The 21356-nt window shown below is 44.9% G+C and overlaps 1 protein-coding gene and 1 long non-coding RNA gene across 2 annotated transcripts; both read left to right on the top strand.

Annotated features, from left to right (window-relative positions):
- Positions 1 to 6299: 6299 nt before the first annotated feature.
- LOC134067830 (uncharacterized) lies at positions 6300 to 12004 on the top strand. Its single transcript, XR_009936570.1, has 3 exons — positions 6300 to 6449; positions 9525 to 9621; positions 11475 to 12004. It is a non-coding gene; the product is annotated as an uncharacterized LOC134067830 (long non-coding RNA).
- Positions 12005 to 12151: 147 nt separating this feature from the next.
- On the top strand, positions 12152 to 20886 carry hivep2b (HIVEP zinc finger 2b). Its single transcript, XM_062523483.1, has 7 exons — positions 12152 to 12955; positions 13685 to 16117; positions 16242 to 16399; positions 16565 to 16740; positions 16889 to 16984; positions 17204 to 18048; positions 18275 to 20886. Exons 1-7 carry the CDS (start codon positions 12152 to 12154, stop codon positions 18734 to 18736), a joined length of 4974 nt encoding a protein of 1657 aa, XP_062379467.1. The 3' UTR covers positions 18737 to 20886.
- Positions 20887 to 21356: the final 470 nt, after the last annotated feature.

Raw genomic sequence — 21356 nt, 5'->3', positions numbered from 1 at the left:
TCAAACAGCACGAGCATATCTTTTTTCCATCAACCCCCCACCCCTCCCTCCCCTTTTTTAATGCTGGTGGTTTTTCTCTCAAACTGTGGCCAGACGCAGCTTCTCGGATGGCTAGAGGAGGTCTGAGTGCGTGTACTCTGGCACATGCTGGGGTCTCTGTTGAGACAGCGTCTGTGGGAGCCAGCAGGGGGGGGTGGGGGCTCTTGAGTCTGTTCTCCCTGACAGAGAGGGGGACAACAAGGGGATCCTCCACTTCAGAAGCCATCAGACAGCAGATATCACCCCGGCTCCGATATGCTCCGTGGCCGTACGTCTGAATGAAGTCTTTTTTGGCTGTGTTTTTTTGTCCACTCCTGTTTGATTTATTCTTTTAGGGGAATGCACCCAAAAACGAATGATCGTATCAAATCTCCTGTCAGATCTCTTGCTGTCAATATCTTTAGCTCACCTACACTCCTCTTGAGCACTGAGTAGTTATTTGAAGTAATCGACCAGATGGGTTTAACATGCAAACTGTGGCTTTGCCAAAAAACAAAACAGGCAAAACTGCCCATGTTGGTTTCTCCCTGCTGCAGACACCTCTCTATTGTAGAGTTAAAAGAGGAACACCCTCTTCATCACCTCTGTATCAGGATACCAGGAAATACGGACACGTGTTCCAAGCAGTGGAGGCTAATGAACACATGACACCTATCACAACCCCCCCGGCCCCCACTCTCGGCGTAACGCCCACAGCCCTTGTGGGTTTCCCCGTCAGTCAGCTGGCTGCTTTTTTTACGTGCGTCCATATGTGCAGCACTGGGGTCAATTAGTTACAGCTTTTAACTGCTGGATGGAAACTATGCTACATCTGCTGCTATGTCTGGAATGGCGATGCCTGTTATGGGTGTAGACTCCTCAGGCAGCTCTCCGCAAACAGCGAGCCAGACAACTTCTCCTTTATCTCAGATTTCATCGCTTGGATTAGGAAGGTAAAAGAAAGTTGGGAAGTTGGTGTCAAATGTGTTTGTTGATGATAAGATGTATTAGTGGTTTGTAGTATCTGAAGTCCTCCAGGAGTTGGGCATATTGGGAACATTTGCTCGTCCCTTTAATGCGGATTTGTGGAACATATTTACATTTGTTGTGCACAAAAAATTAAAAATTCAACAGCAAGCCTCAAATGGCAGCTTGTGATAAAAGCCCATCACCTCTGATGTTATTTTTAGAACAGCATGATCACCTTGCCGTGTACGTCAACAACAATTATGACATCATGACAGCTTTTGGGCGTCCCAGGTCATCGTGTGTGAAGAGACGTCTGACGTTCCCTCAGTTCTTTTGGATCAAGCATGCAGCTCTGTTCAAAGGCCCATCACTAGAGCTGACTGGAGGTGTACTGCAGTGGATGTGACAGAGCTGTTTTTTCTCCCCTTCTCGCTGTCTCTCTTAACTCCTCTCTGGAATATCAGCTCTGGAAAGTGCTAATGCCGGGCTCCTGCACATGCCATAAGCTAAATCTTCACCAATGTTAACGAGCCAAGTGAGAAGACACACATGCACTTGCAGTCTCTGCCTTTATCTCTTCCTCTTTTTCTCCCGCTCTCTCTCTCTCACACACACACGCACACACACACATTCACACCACCCACCCACACACACACACACACACTCACACATGTACACACCCTCCCACACACAAAATTAATTCTCTGTTAATTAATGCGGATGAGATGAGAAAGAATAGCATCAGTCTGATGATGCACGATGAATCCTTTGGCCTCATCTAGACCAACTCACCAAGGCTGGACACGTCCAGATGTGAAATAAGATGTACAGCCATCGCAGACACTGCAGCGAATGTCATTTATAAGACTATTTGAAAGGCAACTTGAAGAATCCAGCTAATGCATCTCCAAGTGTAAGTCAAGACTCCAGTCTGAAGGTTCAGGCATTTTAATGCAAAGCTCAACACCAGTCCAAGCAAGGGGGAGCTGCAAATGTGTCAGAAATGGAACAGCCGGTGGAACGGCCGTGGACGGTGAATCACTAAGATTTCTGACGTGGTTTCAGAGTTAAAGTCTGCGGCACGGTGTGGACATGGAGGTCATCTGTGGGTGTGGTGTCAAAACATTTTGCAGAGTTTGCCGTTTTATCGTGACACTAATCACAGATGAATAAAGTAGCGGTGACGCCAAATAACTTTACAGTGATTCCTCTCTCTTTTCATTTTGTTGCAGACAAGTAGTGTATGTTAGATTTTGCAAGAGGGGAGTTACCCTGTGTGTTTACTGGAAGAGGAAGGAACTTTTTTCCAGAGGCTATTAAATGACCTGCAACTGTAACTTCTAGTGCATGTAAATGGCCTGACTGCCAGCTGCCGTGGGTGTTAAAACGGCAATGTCTCTCAGGAAGTCACAGTTTAGGAGATAAAATTGCATGGAGTTCCCATTCAGTCTGTGTCTTCAGAGAACAACAACAGAGCCATGGACACAGTGTTTCTGTGTGAGGCGGAGACATGTGCACGACAGACAGTGTTGTCCTTGAGATGTTTTTTTCTCTCCCTCTCTTTTTTTCTCTATCTCTCTTTCTCTCTCTCTGTCTCTGCTGTATCCACTTTCTCCTTCCCTTTCATTCTCTTTCCCTCGCTCTGTCCTCCCTTAACTCCCCCTCCCTCTCCGACAGTATTGTGCAGCCATAGAGGTAAAATAGCCTCGTTCTATTTCTGTTCTGATGTGAGTCCCCCTTCCTCCCTCCCTCTGTTGCTCCCCCCCCCCCCCCCCCCCCTTCTCCTCCCTCCCCACCCTCTTCATTTCACCCTCCCACTCCTCCCACCCAGGAGTGCTTGAGAATGGTTGTCAGGGTGATGAGCCAATCAACAGGCCAGGTGTTGTTTATACTGAGAGATATGATTCCCGTTGATGAGCCTCTGGTGAGAGGCAAGCCAAGGCTCGGAGGGAGGCACAGTGCCGGAACTCGGCGTGTGTCGGAGTGGAACTGTGAATACCCAGCCTAAGGGGGGAGGAGGTGCAGGAGGGTGGGTGAGAGGGAGGGCACCCTGCGAGCTGCGCCCTGTGAGAACGCTGAAGGGGGTGGGATGGAACCGGAGATCCTGTATCAGGTGAGCGGGTGAGCGCCGCCCGACCTGTGTCAGCTGTGACAATGAATGGAGGAGTAAAAGACACATTTGTGGGGCACTGTATCGAGGTTCTTTTTATTTATATGACAAACTGGGGTGGGGGGGGTGGGAGTGGGCTTGGAAGTCTTCCCCGTAGTTCTTTACTCTTCCAAGGCAAGGACGAGGGTCATTTGAACTGAGTCAGGGATACCCAGACACTTAAAAGCGCCTTTCGAGGTATGTGAAATCCAAAAATTACAGTAGAACTTGCACACATATTTCTTTCAGAGCGATGCTAAACAGTGAGAATTTTGCTCTGTTTCAGAATTTTGTTAAATGTCAGAATTTTGTTAAATGTCAGAATTTTGTTCAATGTTGTAGAATTGTGTAATGTCCATGAACATTTATATGTATTTTGCTAATGTTTACCTATTAACATGGTGATCTACAGCATGTACTCTGTATTCAGCTATACTGGTTTCTTTCTTTCACGTGCATGCAACAGAGACAACGCCTGAAAATCCTTAGCAGAACCCAGCATCTCGTTGCCATGGGAATGCTCTGAGTACTTGTATTCCAATGGCTTGGTGGAATTACATGAACAATGTGGCTCCATAGAGCAGGGCAGGCAGACGGCCGTGCATAGAGCTGTTGCATGTTGCAGAGGTGTTAGAAAAAGTGCAGTGGAATCACACGCATTTAAAGGCACATTCCACATTTAGGCTGTCAGTTTATCTGTCTCTGCCTGTTGCTCTATCATTTGCATTGAACATTTACATGAAGCTTCCCAAATGGTGGACAATTTACTTTTTATAGCCTGTGTGAAGAGGTACAGTATGTTGTGATGATAAGGCAGGCTTCTGATGTGTCCCCACACAGTACGTATCATGCTACATAGGCCTACATGTGGTTTTCTTATACCTGCCAAACACCAATGGAGGATTGTGTTTCCAAAGAGGCAAGATGTGAATCAATTAATGATGGGAAAATGTGTTTTCACGGTTGACAAAGAGGACATGGTGTACTGTACTGCCTAGACGTTCGGGCCGGCATGACTGCACCGGCTCAGATGTACAGTATGCGACTTTCCCCCTGTGTTTGATATTGAGACGTCAGTCAAATTTATGACAGGCGGGATAGTGATGAGTCATCAGGCTTTTAAAGTTGATCTGCCATTGTTGTGCCATGTGATCTGCATGCCAGTTTAAAAGGTCTGATAAGTCCCCACACAGTGGGCAACTGCCACTCTGGCCAAGGCCCAGCAGCTGTCCCTCAATTTAACAACCATTTCTGAGCTGTGGTGTGAGTTGTATTGTGTTATGTAATGAGGATCCTGAACTGGCAAGTACACTAGCGATGCGAAATATAGCATACAGATCAAAGAAGTCTAACTCCATTGTAATGGTAATACCTTTAATTGCTCTTGTTTCTTGAATTATTTAAGTGCCTCATTAAAATGACATGAGCATTTAAAGGAACATGCACACAAGAAGCTCACATCTCGGTCGTGGGACCTGCGAATATGGTCTGCAAATCATAGTCAGAAATGTAGTTGATTGAGATTGTTAGAAATGTTGCATAACAGATTGTTTTGTCAATTAATTTTCCTGTCGCGCTTCCTCCCCCGGGCCTCTGTGTGCCTGTGTCGAATGCTTGTTTTCCATTTGTCGAGTCCTAATGTCATGAATAGGCTGTAAGTGGAGAGAGAGGGTGACTGGCTGGTATTGAATCACATGTAAATTTGCAGGGGATTTGAGCCGGTCAACAGAGCTGTGTGCCTCTGAGAGTGGGGATGCCAAGCGAAGAGGACATCCAGGGGGACAGACCATCATATTTATGGAAAGAGAGTGGTGCTGGGGGGGGGGGGGGGGGGGGGTAGAGAGAGACAGAGATAGCGAGAGGGAGCCAGGGAGGGACCACAGATTTGACCTTAACCACACGTTGAGTAGGAGCCAGGAGCCATCTCAAGGCAAAGCATAAATAAATCGCAATGTTGATAGCCTACTGAGCGTTTCAATTGTGAGGGATAGCCATGGTATGGTGTAATCTATTTATATTCCTTATGCATCTGCTAGCCCCAACAGCTGACAAGTGTCAAAACCATATGCAAATTTTTAAGTGAGCATGGTAATGATAATATGGGTTATGTTACCTACAGGCACTTGAATTGCATGTGGGCAGTATATGCCTCATGCCATACTAGCCTAATCCCCTCTGAACCATGGCTGCCTCCAGTTGTCCTCTCCCCCTGAAATTTAAGAAGGTGGTCAAAGCAGGTCAAATATTTTTAGTTGTGTAAATTGTATTGTATCAAAAGGGCAAGGTTATAGTCAAAGAATAGACTCCGGGATCTTTTTCTTCTAAATTCTTGTGGTTGATGTCTGGGCATTGGTCAGTTGAAGATGCCTGTTAATAATGCCGTTGGGGGCGTGGTGGGGTGATTGAAACAGTATATCATATTTTAATAAGATAATTATATCTTTATAGAGCTATATAAATTGTTTTATAATTTTATTTTTCTATATTTCTTCAAATTATTTTTGTATTTTTATTCATTTGAGTGGTCCTGTATTTCCACACCATATGTGAGGCTTGCCGTTTTCCCCTGTGGTGTATATTATGGAGGATGTTGTGGCCTTAGGGTGTGCTGACAGCGAGATGACCACGCACAGGGCGGCTGTCAATCAGGTCAGCGTGTGCCATGCAGAAATGAGGAAGGCCAGTGCGATCCTCCTGGCGGAATCTCTCCACGGAGACCGCTGCCCTAATTTAAGCCTGTATGCGTGCGCGCGGGGACATTCTACAGCAGTAGTACTCTGCACTACCCCTCAGATGAAACAGAGCGAGTCATTCCTCCCGGTGTTCTGTCAGAGAGGAAGGGGAGATTATAAACTGGAGACGGCAGCTCAGCTACAACCATCCTAGTCTAAATAATCCCCCCTGAACAGTCGTCGACGTGGGATCAGTGTTTCATTTTCCTTAAACAGCGAGCAGACCTTCCCGCTCAGCGGCAAAGGGCTCTCCGGCGGATAGAAGCCGCGCGCTCAGACAGCCTGCCGCGCTGAGCTGCACTGCAGAAGAGCCCTATCGTGGGCTGTTGCATAATCCTTCTCTGGGCCCCGCTGCTATTTTTGTTCCTGGATACGCGTCTCTGTGAGGTATTTTCTGTGGTGACTCACTTACATCAGTGGGTCTTGTGCTGTGCGCGCAGACGGCAAGACATTCGCTTCACCACGATCGTTTGGCTTTTTCCCCTTGACCCTGTCGAGAGGTCAGCCGTGACTACAGGGTGATAAGGAATATAACTGAAATCTGGCCAGATGTGCTGAATTGGAGGCTGTCTGAATGGCAGGTCAGTTGAGTGGATGATGTTAAATGTCATTGATGTCTGTGGCCGTTGATGTGCTTTCCAGATGGTGGTTCGTTGCACGTTAAAGTGAGTCTCATGTCAGCGCGAGCAGCTCCTTCTGCGAGCTGTGATGTACGGTGTTAGCGCGAAGGGCTGCCGTGTTTCTGCCTCAGGGGTTTCGAGGCTGAGCTGTTTCTGTAGCTCTGTAGCTTGAGGGAAAAACGAGTGGGTCAGGAAGTGTCAGTCTGTCAGTGGTGTAGTTAGTGGGTATGTATGTGTTGTGCCTTTGCTTGTGTATATATCCGTGTTAGTGTCTGTGTGTGCGAGAGAGTGTGTATGTGTGTGTCTGTGTACAGTATATGTTGCAAGAATGATGTAATGAATAGTTATCCACTCAAGTCGGGGGATATTCTCTGATCTCCTCCATAGCTTGACACAGATGCTGCAGCGGGGAGCTTGGCCTTAAGATGCTAGTTCCTTTACAGTGATTTAACTTTTTGTCAAGATTGTCAGACCCCAGCTTCTCTTTCACTGTTGAGACTAAAATGGAAGAGGCAGAATTTGCAGAGACAAAGAGATTTTTAAAGGATGTTCCAGTGGTCAAGATGTGGATTTAGTGAAGTGCTCATATGACAGTGGGTGTATTTTTAAGCTGTGGCTCGATCCCTGTTCCATCTCAGCCTTGTGTGCGTGTGTGTATGTGTGTGTGTGTGTGTGTGTGTGTGTGTGTGTGTGTGTGTGTGTGGTTTTTCCGAGCATCTCTGTGGATGCGCTGTGCCTGTTTGTTTGTATTAATAGCACTCATTCAGGGGGAAACCCGGCAGTGAGATCTGAATGACCTTGAAAGGACCCCCCCAGCCAAGTTCTCCCACCACATTCACATTCTATCACCCCATCACCCAGATCTCACACTCCAAACAGTGCTCACTTACCGTAACACACACACACACACACACACACACACACACACACACACACACACAGATATCTCCACCCCAACCACGTTTACACACACCCCACTCACGTGTGCACCACACACATATTCCAAACACAGCTGAGCTGACTTACTGTAACAGAGGATATTGTACCCCCACCCCCCTTTACACAGACACAACTGCATACACCCCATACACTTGCTGCCATTACATCAAACACAAATGTGAACACATGTACGCATACACACACACACGCAAAGCACACAAAGCATACAAAGCACAGCGAAGAATATCAAGACTCCAGTCACCCCTCAGGTTCCCACTCATATTGTTTCAGTTTCACCCGGGTAATATCACTTTAAACTTTTAATTCGCTAGAGACTATGGCTGTATTATGCAACCATTTCATTGCTTTTCCCTTCCTTGATGTAATGTCAGGAGCATATCTGAATGTCCTAATTAAGCAAGTGCGGAGAGGTCTGAACCAGATAACACCCTTGTTAAAGCCGTACAGTCTTTGCTACGGAGGGGATGGAAATGATTCAGTCTCCTAGGCAGCTCTGCAGTTTCCCTGGACTAAAATATCAACCTTAAGTATGATGGAACCATGGGGACATGTGATTTTCCAGCTAATGCTGGATTCATTTCTAAAATTCTGACAACATCATCTGCTTTTGCCCAGTGTCAGAAGGATCTGCTTTGGCGAGAGGAAAGGAAAGTGCCATGAAGCTGTCTTCATGCAGGTTTTTAATGTGAGGGTCTTGCCCTGAAGGGGGGAAATGCAAGGGCAATTTCCTCAAAGTTTAAATTATCTCCTCGTGTTTAAGGCATTAATCTTTTCACTGTTGGAGCAGCAATAATTTTGCTTCCAAGACAGTATTAAGGTAGTCTGCCAATGTCTGACATATTTGGTGAGAGAGCTCATACAAATGAAATGACTTCATACACGTTTATTGTAACATTCAACCAAAACTCAACCAAATCGGCATGTTCCTGGATGCGATTTCGCTGTACAAAGCAAACATTTTCCAGGAAGATTTGTCAAAGCATCCAGCAAAGTAACATTATGAGCTGTTTTACTCTTTAAACTGACAAAAACATCCTAGTGAATGTCATCATTTGGATCAAATATTATCTCTTAGATAGAGATAATAATTATCATACTATAGCAGGGATGTGATATGATATGAATCACCCATGTGTGGGATGGAGGGACCAAGGGTTGTCCATACTTCCCTCATATAACTGTCCATTCTCTCATAGAGTCAATAGCGCATAGCTAGGGGATATGAATAAGTACAAGTTATCTCAGTATCCATAGCAACTCTACATAAGAAGCGGTCCATCCATTTCGCATGACTATAAGAGAGAGAGAGAGAGAGAGAGAGAGAAGTGGGTGTTCCAGAGCCAAGACCTGGAGAGACCTGAATAAACAGCATCTCTTGGGGAAGTGCCTCCCTGGCCTCCCTTGCTATCCCACGTTTAACCATGACATGATAATAAAGTAGAGGGGTCTTTCACCGGAGCCTTGCAGAGTCACCCTGAGTGGTTTGTCCTGGGAGTCAATGTCAGAACCACAGCTCTGCACGGGCATCCTACACCGTATCGATCCTCTCACAGCGCTGGTGTTTGGATGAGAAAACAAGCTCCCGGAAGCACAAGTAACGGATCCCCCCCCACTCCCCACACACACCCCCCAGTCTAGGAGACGGCAAGGCCCTCAAGCAGAGGGAGATTCGCTGTGAGAACGAAAAGAATACAGAAGGATCCATGAATAGAATAGTGAACGGATCAGTTCCCCAGAACGTTTAATCCCAGATTCAATACAGGGTTCATGACACAGTCGGATAGGAACCATAAGCTGCTGGCATTAGTATCCTGTAGCAGTTTTTTGTGGGCATATTATGAATAACTTAAGTGATTCCAAAAAAAAGAGAATGTCAAACATGGCTTCGGCAACAGTGCCTATGAATAATCTAGTTTCACAGCTGAGTCACTGACGGGATGCCAGATGGGTCTTCTCAATACTGTGAATTATTCTATATGAAAATGGCTGGTAAACAAGTGTCAAAAGTGACTGGTAGACAGCCCCCTCCCTCAGCGTGTGCTAATAACTTGTTTTTGTCCCTGGGTGTTCTCTCAGCCAGCCAGTTCAAGAGGCTCACCTGACCCCCATGACTCACCAGTTACCGACACTTTCCTCTCCATGAACGGTTCCTTCCCGGTGCTCCGTGCTGCGGGTGAGTCTGTTGCAGGGGCTTAGCTCCCTGTCCCATATGACATTTTCATCAGCCCATCAGCAGCCATTACTGCACCTGGGTTATCCTCAGAAGCATGTGTGTTTCCAGCACAGATGCCAACATGGCTCCAGTTTCTTTCCTCTTTGGCATTACAGAGAATAGACCCTGTTTTCGATGTTGTGGCAGAATGTTCTTTTTTTTTCTTCCACAGTATTTTGGAGGGAATCTAGTAGGTCCTAATATAGAACTGTGAATCAGTACTTAGCATTGGTATGCTATAATGCATATTATGTAATGGCAAACAGTCTAAGCATATAGTCATTGTTTGTGTTTTGACTTCATAGTTAATGATTTATAATCCAGGCTAACATGAATGTTTTTTTTAATTTCCTTCCCTAACATTACAAATTAGTAATTTATTTCACAATCGAATTGTTCTAACGTGTTGCCACTAAGCCACTCCTCAACTGGCTATTTAGCTCAAATAACCAGTCCCTTCTTTGATTAAATGAAATGTTGGAGTTATTGGGTAGGGTGATGGGTTTATTGGATAAAGTTTTGCAGTTTGATAGTTTGCCAAAACCATGGAAGAATCACCTGGAAGAATAAATGTAAAAAATCTTCAACTACAACTATATTTCAAAACAGATTATTAGTATTAGTTGTAATATTTAATATTAGAAATATTAAAATATTCCATCAAGCTTATTTCCTTATCACCATTAAAGGCATATTCTGTGAGTCTTGCCAGTGTTTACCCTCAAAAACTGATCATACACAGTCCTCGTTCTGTATGGGAAACCCACAGTGGCTCGGAGCGAGCCATTTGCAATCCTAGCCAATCAACATGGTGCTTCAGGGGCAGAAAAGGGAGGGGTGTAATATGATTGGCTGTCGAGCTCCAGTATCAACAACCATTCCCAAAACCAGATCAAAGACTGCATCTTTAATATATCCATTCCCATACCCATAAATAATAGAAAATATTTCACATTGAAAGGCTGATATTATATGCACTGTTGACGCTATGTTGCCAGTGGAGGTTGATGCAGCCTAACTACATTGAGACATTTCTCTTCATTGGAAATGAATGCCTTGCGAAGCCTCCCAGAGGGTGTGAGAATGCCGTCAGAGGCGCTGCACCTGTTGGGTTGTGTCATTTGCAACGTGTCATGTCCCAGAACAAGTCCTAGCCAGACAGATAGCAGAGTAATGTCATCATGGTTTTACTGAAATATGAAAACTCTCATAAGACTGCAGCCATATAGCTACACTACAGAGAAAATGTGGCTTCCTCTACTAGGCCTGAGAGGGGTTTGGTAATGCAAATGTCAATATTATTGAATAATGTGATGGTCCTTTTCATTACTTTTCATTTTATATTTATACACAGCTTGTTGACTATGGTACTTGTACCTATTTGCCTTGAATGAATTCTGCCTGATGTAGCATAGGGCCGTAATCTTCCATCTGAGATTCCACAATATAAGTGGTGAATGAGAAAAACATAATTTTGAAAAATATGACTAGTTCCTCAGACAGATTCTGCCACAGCCATCTTTACTGGAACAGCTGGTGTCTAAGAAGAGGACACAAAGGCAGACTTGTCATTTTCCTCTTCAGTCCTAAAAAAGAAAAGCACTTTTATTCTCAAATGTGATTTTAAAATCATTCCCCTATTAACTGATAACTAGCAAACCACACATAACAGAAAAGAGCTTGACTTTTTTTATCCTTTTTTAAAATATGTGATAATGTACCTAAGAAAATCCATTTGTATTGCATTTGTTTTTGAAACATGTCTTTCATTGAGTTGGATCGTAACTTTACTTTTCTTTTAATTCTATCTTTAGGTCTCAGCTCATAGAGGGAGACAGAGGAGGATACAGACAGAACCTATTCCTTCTCCATATAAAAATGCCAAACACTGAAAATAGCTGATACTTTTCAGCTTCATTTCAACAGCATTACTGAACAAACATGCTGTTGTACTGAGGACACTGGAGAAGAAGTAATCCTCAAATGAATAGACAATAACAAAAAAAGGCACATCCTTCTACCGGGCTGAATGTGATGTTGGATTTGAGGGAGGAGATTGTTTTAACATCTCCTTAACAAGTGCTTAAGCAATGTAAAGGACACAGCTTTAACTAATCAGACAGAAACTGGCATTGATGTCATGGAGTCACTTGAGGGCACTGATAGCTTGAGGTGCTCAAAGGACACTGCAGAGCAAAACCCCCAGGCCTCCTGTAGAGGCAGAACTCACACCAGTGTAAATGTTAAAGAAAAGACTCTTCAGTGTGAGGCAAAGCAAGGGGGCAGCATTGTCAAAGGCTCACCAGACACGCCTACCTCTGGAACGTCACCACCACTAGAAATCCAGCAGTTGCAGGTTCCCAACACTAGTGGCCACTATCACCTTTCATCATCACCCAAGTCTGGTGACGGCGGCGATGCCGCCTCTTGTGGGGCGACGCAGTCATGGCCTTTTGTCAGTCAGCCACAGTCATTCACTTCAAGGAACCTCATGGCTTCTCAACCCTGCGAGCAGAGTCGAGTCCATTTCAGAAAGAAGATGGCTGGTTTCTCAGCCACGTCGAGGCAGCTCTATCAACTGGGAATCGGTCAGCTTGCAGAAGGGCTGAACAAAAGGGAGCAAAAACCTGGAAAGAAACCCGGAAAGTACATCTGCCACTACTGTGGGAGAGCCTGCGCCAAGCCTAGTGTCCTGAAAAAGCACATTCGCTCTCACACTGGTGAGAGGCCCTACCCATGTGTCCCATGTGGGTTCTCCTTTAAGACTAAGAGCAATTTGTACAAACACAGAAAGTCTCACACACATGCCGTTAAAGCTGGCTTGCTGGCACTGTCAGAGAAGGACGCACATCCCTCCGGCATGGATCAAGAGCTTCTGGCAGCGGAAGGGGAGATGCAGTCGGATGCTGAACAGACTACAGACACAGACGAGGAGGGCTCTGAAGATTTGTTTCTGGACTGTGTGAGCTCATTTGAGGGCACTGAAGGGAAGTGGACTAAAGAGTCACCTGGCATACCGTCTGTGAAGGTGACCACGCCAAGTGCCACCAGAAAAGAAATCATGTCAGAGTCAGGAAAGGTGTCTCTGTCCCGGTTCAGGGAAATGAGAGCTACTCCATCTATAACTGAGGTTGAGCAGGCCGTGGAGTCCTGCACCATCAAGCAGAAACTTGCTCTCCGTCTCTCTGAGAAAAGAAGCCAAGACTCTGAGCACTCTCTGTCTCTCCCTAGCTCCAGCAGTAAAGGGAGTACAGACTCTGGCTATTTCTCTCGCTCAGAGAGTGCAGAGCAGCAAGTCAGTCCACCATGCACAAATGTCAAATCGTACCAAGAGATTATGTTTGGGAAGTGCTATCGACCCTCTCCCAAGCCAAGACAATCAATCACGGTTCAAACGTGCATGACAGACACAAATGACAGCAGATCAAGTTTTATGGTCAAGCCAGGCAAGAGTAAGATACCGGAGGAGAGCATTCACATATCCACATGCAAGAAGGACTTGGCTGGATTAATCAAATTGGAGTCAAATTGGCCGCATGAAGGCCATGAATCTCCAAAATCAGATCAAATGACCACATCCTATCAGCTCGAAGCTCCTTCAGATGCAGCTTCCCTCATACGGAGCAACTCCCTGCCAACATCAACTGCAACAGATCTCAGTGTTCCACCTGGTCTTCGAACCAGTAATTCTTTTGATGAAAGAATGACTGTTGACGGAATGTATCCTGGCCAAGGAGGGATGAGGAGGCTTATGCGGCAAGCAGCTTTTGAGATGCCCTCACATGAGAGCCATGTGGACAGCACAAAAGCAGGGACAGACATTTCACCTGAAGCTGAACATTTCTTGACCCATCACGCCTATGTGACAGACCCTGCCACAAGAAAGCGTAGAAAGCAAAAAGGTGTCATGGAAGAGGAGGATTCTTCAAGCCAATTTGTCAAATCTGTAGAGATGGTTGACCTTTCAGCTGAATGTGAATCAAAGCAGAATGTGAGTCAAAGTAATGTTATCTCTGTAATTCAGCATACAAACTCTGTTAGCAGAATGGGCTCCATAGAAAGGCATGGTGAAAGTGAATCTCATCCCAGGGACAAAAGTCCACAAACAATGGCAGAACAAAGTGATGTAAAAACTATAAAAAGAGAGACACAGATGAATGTTCCGTTCAGTTCAAGTCAGTTCAAGGACATTAAGTCATCACAGCCAGGATCTGAACCACGCAAATTAACTGGTCAACCTAGTATCCAAGTTCCTGAAATCAGGGTGACAGAAGAACCAGACAGATCTCCAAAGCCCGCTGAGGTCCAGGTCAAGCACCGTGACAAGCCTGTAGAGGAGTTTCAGTGGCCCCAAAGAAGTGAAACGTTGTCTCAGTTTCCAGTGGAGAAGCTACCACCAAAAAAGAAAAGAATACGATTAGCAGACCTTGAATACTCTTCGGGCGACTCAAGTTTTGAATCTGCCTGTACGAGTCTCTCCAGGAGTCCAAGTCAAGACAGCAACTTGTCTCACAGCTCAAGCTTCTCATTGTCTCTTGATAGAGACGAGGGCCTTGTTTCAGCACCAGTGACAAAATTAGATGAGTATGGCAAACCTTTGGAGTTCTTGTCCGTGCCAGGAAGTGGACACACTCTTTCCATACCTGGTGAACACCGGCAGAAGGAGATGAGGCGATCTGCTTCAGAACAGGCTCCGTTTATCTCAGCAGCTGAACTGCCAGATTTACGAAGCAAGTCTTTTGACTATGGAAGTCTCTCCCCTACATCCAGGTCCAGACAGGGCGAGTCCTATGCCAGTGGGGTAAAACAACGCAGAAGAGGTTACCTGGTGAGACAGGCATCATTGAGTGTTGACCCAGAGACATCGACACAAGAGAAAAGTGTTGATATTTCTGCCAAACAAGATTCAGAGTCCATGTATCATAATCCAAGTTCTGTCTCAGATTCCTCTGCAACTAGGTCGAGTAAGATCTCCACAGACCTAGAGCACCCAGGCTATATTCAAGCCAGCAGCCCTGAAGGAGCAGTTGAGATGCAGACTGGAACACCATCTCCCGACAAGCAACTCTTACATGGCCATGAGACCATACCATACTCTTTTATTCCAAGAAATTTGGCCTCGCTCCTGCCAGCAACATCAGGGCACTTCTGGAAACCTGATCCCCTCCACATTCTTCCATGGCATCAGTTACAAGATCTTCAGACCAGACAACTCCACCTGCAGTCAAAGGAGAGTGTTTATTCACAAGCTAAAACTCCAATGGATGCAAAGTCACCAACAGAAGACTTGTCCAAGAGTCTAAAGAGGGTCACATCAGCCACTCATGTATCATCAGAGGCACATCTAGCACCTGTACCTCCAAACCTCCAATCCCTCCAGTCACCCTCTGCCTCGCTGGTTCCTGTAAGAATTCAAATGCAGGTGCCATCCCATGGAAGCATCACCTACTCCAGTTTGTCTCAGATTTTTGACAGCCAAACAAGGAACATCGGCTCTTCACTGGTGTTTTGTGGTGCTGCCTCTCAGGGCTCTTTAGCCAGTATTGCTATGATGCAAGGGATTGGGTTTGACATAACTCAGGTCTCTGGACAACCTAGTGGACTTCTGTACAACCCAGAGCTATCTCCAGCCAGACTTAAGACAGGCATACCTCTGTCCTTGACCTCCAAAACTATCTCAACCACTGAGGCTCCTAGCGGTGGAAGAGTGAAACGCATGCTTTCTCCCGCCAGCAGCATAGACCTCTTTATGGAATCAAAACAACAGAAGCGAGTCAAAGAGGAGAAGATGTATGGTCAAATTGTAGCAGAGTTGAGTGCCGTGGAACTTGGAAATCCTGATATATCACAGCATAAGGATACAATTAAGGAGGAGAGAACACAAAGAGGAATATCTCCATCCTTGTCAGATATATCCAGTTCTTCTATGTCTGATATACAATCCCAACTGCAAGACAAGCCCATGATATCACCACTCAAGTTCCGCTATTCTTCTGATGGTGGAACAGAATCTCCACAAAACATAGATGTTGATGAACCTGAACAAGATTCCAGACCGCCGTCTGATACAACTCTCGCTATCAGTTTGGGCCAGGAGGTGAGCGATGTGCAGAAACTGATTGCCAGCCACGGATTTGGTGCTGCTATGCTGCTTGCTGATTTTGCCAACGCGCAACTCTTCTCAAAGTTTCCAAGTCTTCACACAACAACATGTGTGAGTTGGTGCTACCTCCATTCTACCAAGCCAAACAGTGCCCTGGCTGCTCCACTGTTTTCAGTATATGCCACATGGTGCGTCAGATCCTTTGACCCAAACCCACCCAATCTGGCAACCAAAACAACATTGGCTCTTCTTCACACCAAGCAGAAAAAGCACTCTGATATTTACACCATTGCAGCAGCCTATCAACCTGGAATACTTGTGTCTTCTCTCCTCTGGAAGCAAAGATTTGGAGAGGTAAGCAATAATTCCCCATACAAACTATGTCTTTTTTCCTGTATAAATTAATATTTTAGCTGTAGTCCATTTGATATTTGACACTTACTTGAGGGTGCTTACTACAAGTACTCTTATATTCAAGCTCCAGGGAAAGCCAGACCTTGGAGAGGAGGAGATGATGACATACAAGCGGGCTGTGAAGGGAATCAGATCTGGTAATAAAAACGTGATGGAGGATCACAAGGAGGAGACACCACCAAAGCAACCTGAACCAACCCGTATCAAAATATTTGAGGGAGGGTGAGTGACCTTTCATCTTCTCTTTCTGATTTATGAAACTCCAGATGTAATTTAATTTGGTTGACAGCAAGTCATAACCAATGTTTGGTATATTAAAAATCTCATTAGTTCTCTCTCATTCTTTCACACGGTCTAATATAAATGATTGGCTATTATCTCATTCAGATTTAAGTCCACTGAAGACTACGTGTATGTTCGAGGTCGTGGCCGGGGAAAGTATATCTGTGAGGAGTGTGGGATTCGTTGTAAGAAACCTAGCATGCTGAAGAAACACATTCGCACTCATACAGACATCAGACCGTATGAGTGCAAATCCTGTCATTTCGCCTTTAAAACTAAAGGTAAGCTTTTCATAACATTGATTTTTATCAGTGTGTACAACCATGAATTCCAATAGAAGCACCCACACTGTATATGAGGTAAATATATGTTGATCTAAACCTTTAAAAAGCAGCTGATGGTTTAATAACTGTTCTAAATACTTTTTAGGAAACCTCACCAAACACATGAAGTCCAAAGCCCATATGAAGAAATGTCTGGAGCTTGGGGTATCCTTCACATCAATAGACAGCATAGATGACGCTGGTAAGCTGAACACAGACAGTGTAGGCTACAAGCTTTAGCAGCCTGGCTAATCTTCTTATAAATATTGATGATGAGGCTTTTGGTTTTCTTCACAGATGTTCTAAAAGCAGCACATGTAATACAAGAATGTTTACTGCAGTGACATTGTGGCGATTAAATGTAAACTGCTGTTTCTTTTGTATGTCATTCTTATTGGGTTCTTCATCTGCATTATTTCAGACAATTCAGAGGACATCTTGAGGGCAACAGGTAAATCAAGGTCAATGGGTTCTGCGATCAAGCATCAGTTTTCCGATGTGGATGACTCTGATGGTGCTGATGATGACGGAGATGAGATAGATGAGGATGATGATGATGACGACGACGAAGATGGTTCCACTCCGAGAACTCGTTCAAGAAGCACCAGTCCCTTGCCATGCGCCATCAACTCCCCGCATTTCCCCAGCTACCTCTCCCAGCTTCCCAGCATCCAGGTCCACCCGTCGGCCTGCAGCAGGGAGAGAGACGCCCACATCCGACAAGGAGGGGAGGCGGCAAGCGAGCTGCAGTCTCGCTTGAGCGAGCAGAGGCCTGGGGACGACGACAGCGTAGCCATGTCCTCCCGTCACGGCTCCATGTCCTTCCACTCCAACACCTCGTATCTGCTGTCATTACCCCGAGACGTGTCTCTGACCCCCCAGCGGAGCCTGGCTTTAACACCTCACCGAAGCCCGTCTCCCAGAGGAAGGGGGGACTGCTCGCCACAAGGAGGCCTGTCGCCGAGGGCCGATTCAACCTCATTAAGGGCTGTCTCCCCCAAAAGAGACGTGTGTTTTGGAAGGGATTCGTCGCCGCTCCAGCACCTGTCCCCGGGGTCTCTGTGCAGGGCACTGTCTCCTGGGCACGAAGGGGCGATGAGGCGCGAGCTGTCTCCCAGGGGACGCCAGCGGGGCATGCTCAGGGCCGTGTCCCCGCGCCGGGGATCCCAGCACAGCAGGGCGCCGTGGGAACAGGGAAGAGGCGCGAGACTGGACACAAGCCCTCACGGACGGTCCGCTACTCTGCTCTCACATTCTGGCATTGAGGTATGTGACATTCTTCATATTGGTTGGAGTTGAATGCAGCTCTTCAAATACTCTCAAAGACACAGTGTTTGTCTGAAAAGTCATTAGTTAAATCCAGACAATAAAATCAGTAGTCAAGCTGAATATAAACAAAGAGATGAACAAAGAGATTTTATTTTAGCTGGAAGTTAAAAAACACTATACACAATAATGTTGCTATTATCAATGTTTTTTTCCTGTCTCCTAGGCACATAAACACAGCACTCTACAGCCCCTCCACCTCCCCAGTGGAGACACGCCCATCAGAGGCCAGCTCTCCGGCGGTCACGCTGACCTCTTCAGCCACCTGCCCCTGCACTCCCAGCAGCAGGCTCGGCCTCTGCCCCTGATGCCAGTGGGGGGCATCCAGATGCTGCCTGCCCGGGCCCCGGCTGCCGCGACGCCTCACCCCTCGAGCTCGCCCCAACAAAGCCCGGTGGCGGAGGAGAGCGGTGCCAGCCCACCGAGCGCCCCCATGAATGATCTAGAAATGGAGCCTCCGGGGCAGCAGGGGGCGACAGCCCTCAGCCCTCAGGACTCCGACAGGAGAGACAGGGAGGCTGCCCCGAGTAGCAGCGGCGAGGCCCAATCAGAGGAGAGCGTCCAGACCTGCACTGAAGCCATCGCCTCTCTCAGGATCACTGCGGAGGAGAAGTCTGCTAAGAGCTGAGCTGCACTGCTGTCACACAGAACAATCAGAAGAAGGTAGATACAGGGAAAGAGGGAAAAGGGATTTGGGGGGTGGGGGTTGGTGAAGGGATATGAGGTTGAGACAGGTGGATAGATGGAAGTCAGTTGGGAAAAAAGGAGAGGGAGAATGGGATAAATTCTTTGATGGAATTTTAGGTGCAATATGTGGCAAAAAGAAAAAAAAAAACTTATGCAAACTACCTTGCTTGTCCTTGCACATAATTCATAGAACACATGCAGTCATACTCACTTACAGTACATACACGCATAAACACACATGCCTACATTTGATAAATCTGTTTGTAAGTCATTTCATTATTGAAAGGCTATGGCAATATTGGGATTTAATCAATTCAAAGTCCCTACTAAGAGAGGAGGTTTGTAGGTTACTTAAATAATGTTAGATTGGATTCAGTTTTGGTACATTTACAAGAATGACTGATGTTTGTGCCTTTGCTATACTGTTTGCCCTATACTGTTTAGGGGAAGCGTACCTATTGAGCACACCCATTTTCCTCCTTACTTAGCTTAGTCAAAATGGTTCATCTGAATAATGTACCATAAAATAACAGTTTTCACTATTAAGAATGAAATGAAAAGGCGGGGCTGGGGATGCCTGTCTTTGGTATCTTCCGAGTCCAACCGTGTCTATTACCTTATATATCCACTACATTACTGTTGCCATTATACTGAAGGGTAGACAGATTTCTATCTATAAGACAAACACACAAATAGTCATGAAACAAATCTCAATAAAACAATATTAGATTTCACAGCATTTATTTTCATTTTAATTAAAAAAACAATGTGTCATTTGGTCTGTGAGCTTAATAAGTATGCTTCCCCTACATCAGAGTATTAAAAGAGATGGTTGTATACTGTATTGTGTTGATGCACTTGATTAGAATAGCTTGAGTCTGAGAGACATGAGGTCTTAATGCAACTCTGTTTGCACTGGTAGCTTTTTTAAAGATTTAAGTGATACAGCTACTATTGCGGATTGCTACGTGATGCAGTTCTTGTTTCATACTTTACGCTGTACTTTTTCTCAGTGTTGTGCAAGACCCTTTATTCAAAACTTTCTGTAGGAGAGAAAACTAACAGTATTTGAGTTTATTGCTTGGTCTAAAAAAGCAGATATTGTAACATTATGACAATGCTTTATGATTGAGTTTTTTATGTCAATCAACCAGTATAATGCTGCTGTTGGGATTTATATTTTGTGTAGCCAGCTTTCAGCCTGGGACTGGGAGGGTGAAGTAACCAGCTGATATCACACAACTGACTGAGTGAGAGGCCTGGGCCGTTGATTTATTTCTTGACTTTTTCAAATTGAAAGATGGTGGTCAACGCCTCTGCACTCAGCTGACCTCAGTCCCTACTGCAACTGGACACACAAGTAGCCAACATCTACCTGAGCATTGCATCTTTATGGGAATAGTGTTGTCATACCCGTTTCAAATACATATAACTAGAACAGTATCTCACAAAGTGTACATGCATAAGGTTTTACAGTTGACTATTAAATATACTACATGTATATGGCATATGGTCATAATATAGCTCTAAATTATTCTCAATGAATACTTCATAAACAACTCAGATATGTGTTTTGTATACGTGTGATGCTGGGGAATTTCATTTATCAAGGGATTAACTAAGCACTTTCTCTATTTTTATCACTCTCCTTAATCACTAAACTGGATTCTTAGAGTTTAGAGTCATATTTCTTAAATCACTGAAAATCATGGAATTTTATGATATTTAACATTCCAGTTAGTGTTCATGTGACATCCCTTTTGTATACATATGATGTGGTCTTGAGATGATGCAATCTTCATGCTTATATCAGCTGATAACTGTACTGTATTTATTTGTTTGTTGTCAAGTTTGACACAAGGTACAAGGTGAAATGACATATTTAATTCCAGGGGGAAATGTTTTTTATTGTGGTCTCTTATATCCAACTTAATTATACATGTACTGTAATAAACTGTACTCATTAATTGTATATGTATGTATACATATATATTTTGGATGTATGCAACTTGATTGTTCATAATATTTGCATCATTGTATTTAATTAACCGTGTCCTTTTATTCAACACATTAAAAAAACACATGCATTTATTCAAGTCAGTATCAAAATACACATTGATCAAATATGGCTGTTGTACTGGTCTGTAGGAAGAGCTGTAGTTTAGTTTAGTCTGTCTTCAAAAATAAGCTCAAACAATCTCAGTTTGACAGTATCTTTTATTGATTTGAACATTTTTGATTATCGATGCCTGGTGTGTTTACAAGAGTAGTCCTACTAAACCTTGGATTCCTGTGGTCTCCATTTCAGAAAGTTGTCACAAACGTCTGTTGGTCACCTCGGCAGAGCTTACAAGGTGCAATGCGCAATATTTTATACACATGATAAAAGAGTGGAGGGTAGTGGGGACCCAGTGATTTACTTCAGCCATTAAAGGCAGTTTATTTCGCCTTGGCACAGTGGATGGTTTGAAGGTAAGTCAGAGGAGACTCCACTCATTTGTTTTGTGAATGAAAGGTAAAACTAACCTCCTCAACAACCAATGTTTTAGATCTTTGCACTC

The sequence above is a fragment of the Sardina pilchardus genome, chromosome 20 (genome assembly GCF_963854185.1).
Source record: "Sardina pilchardus chromosome 20, fSarPil1.1, whole genome shotgun sequence".
Classification (NCBI taxonomy): Eukaryota; Metazoa; Chordata; class Actinopteri; order Clupeiformes; family Clupeidae; genus Sardina; species Sardina pilchardus.
This window is presented reverse-complemented; position numbering and strand designations above follow the sequence as displayed.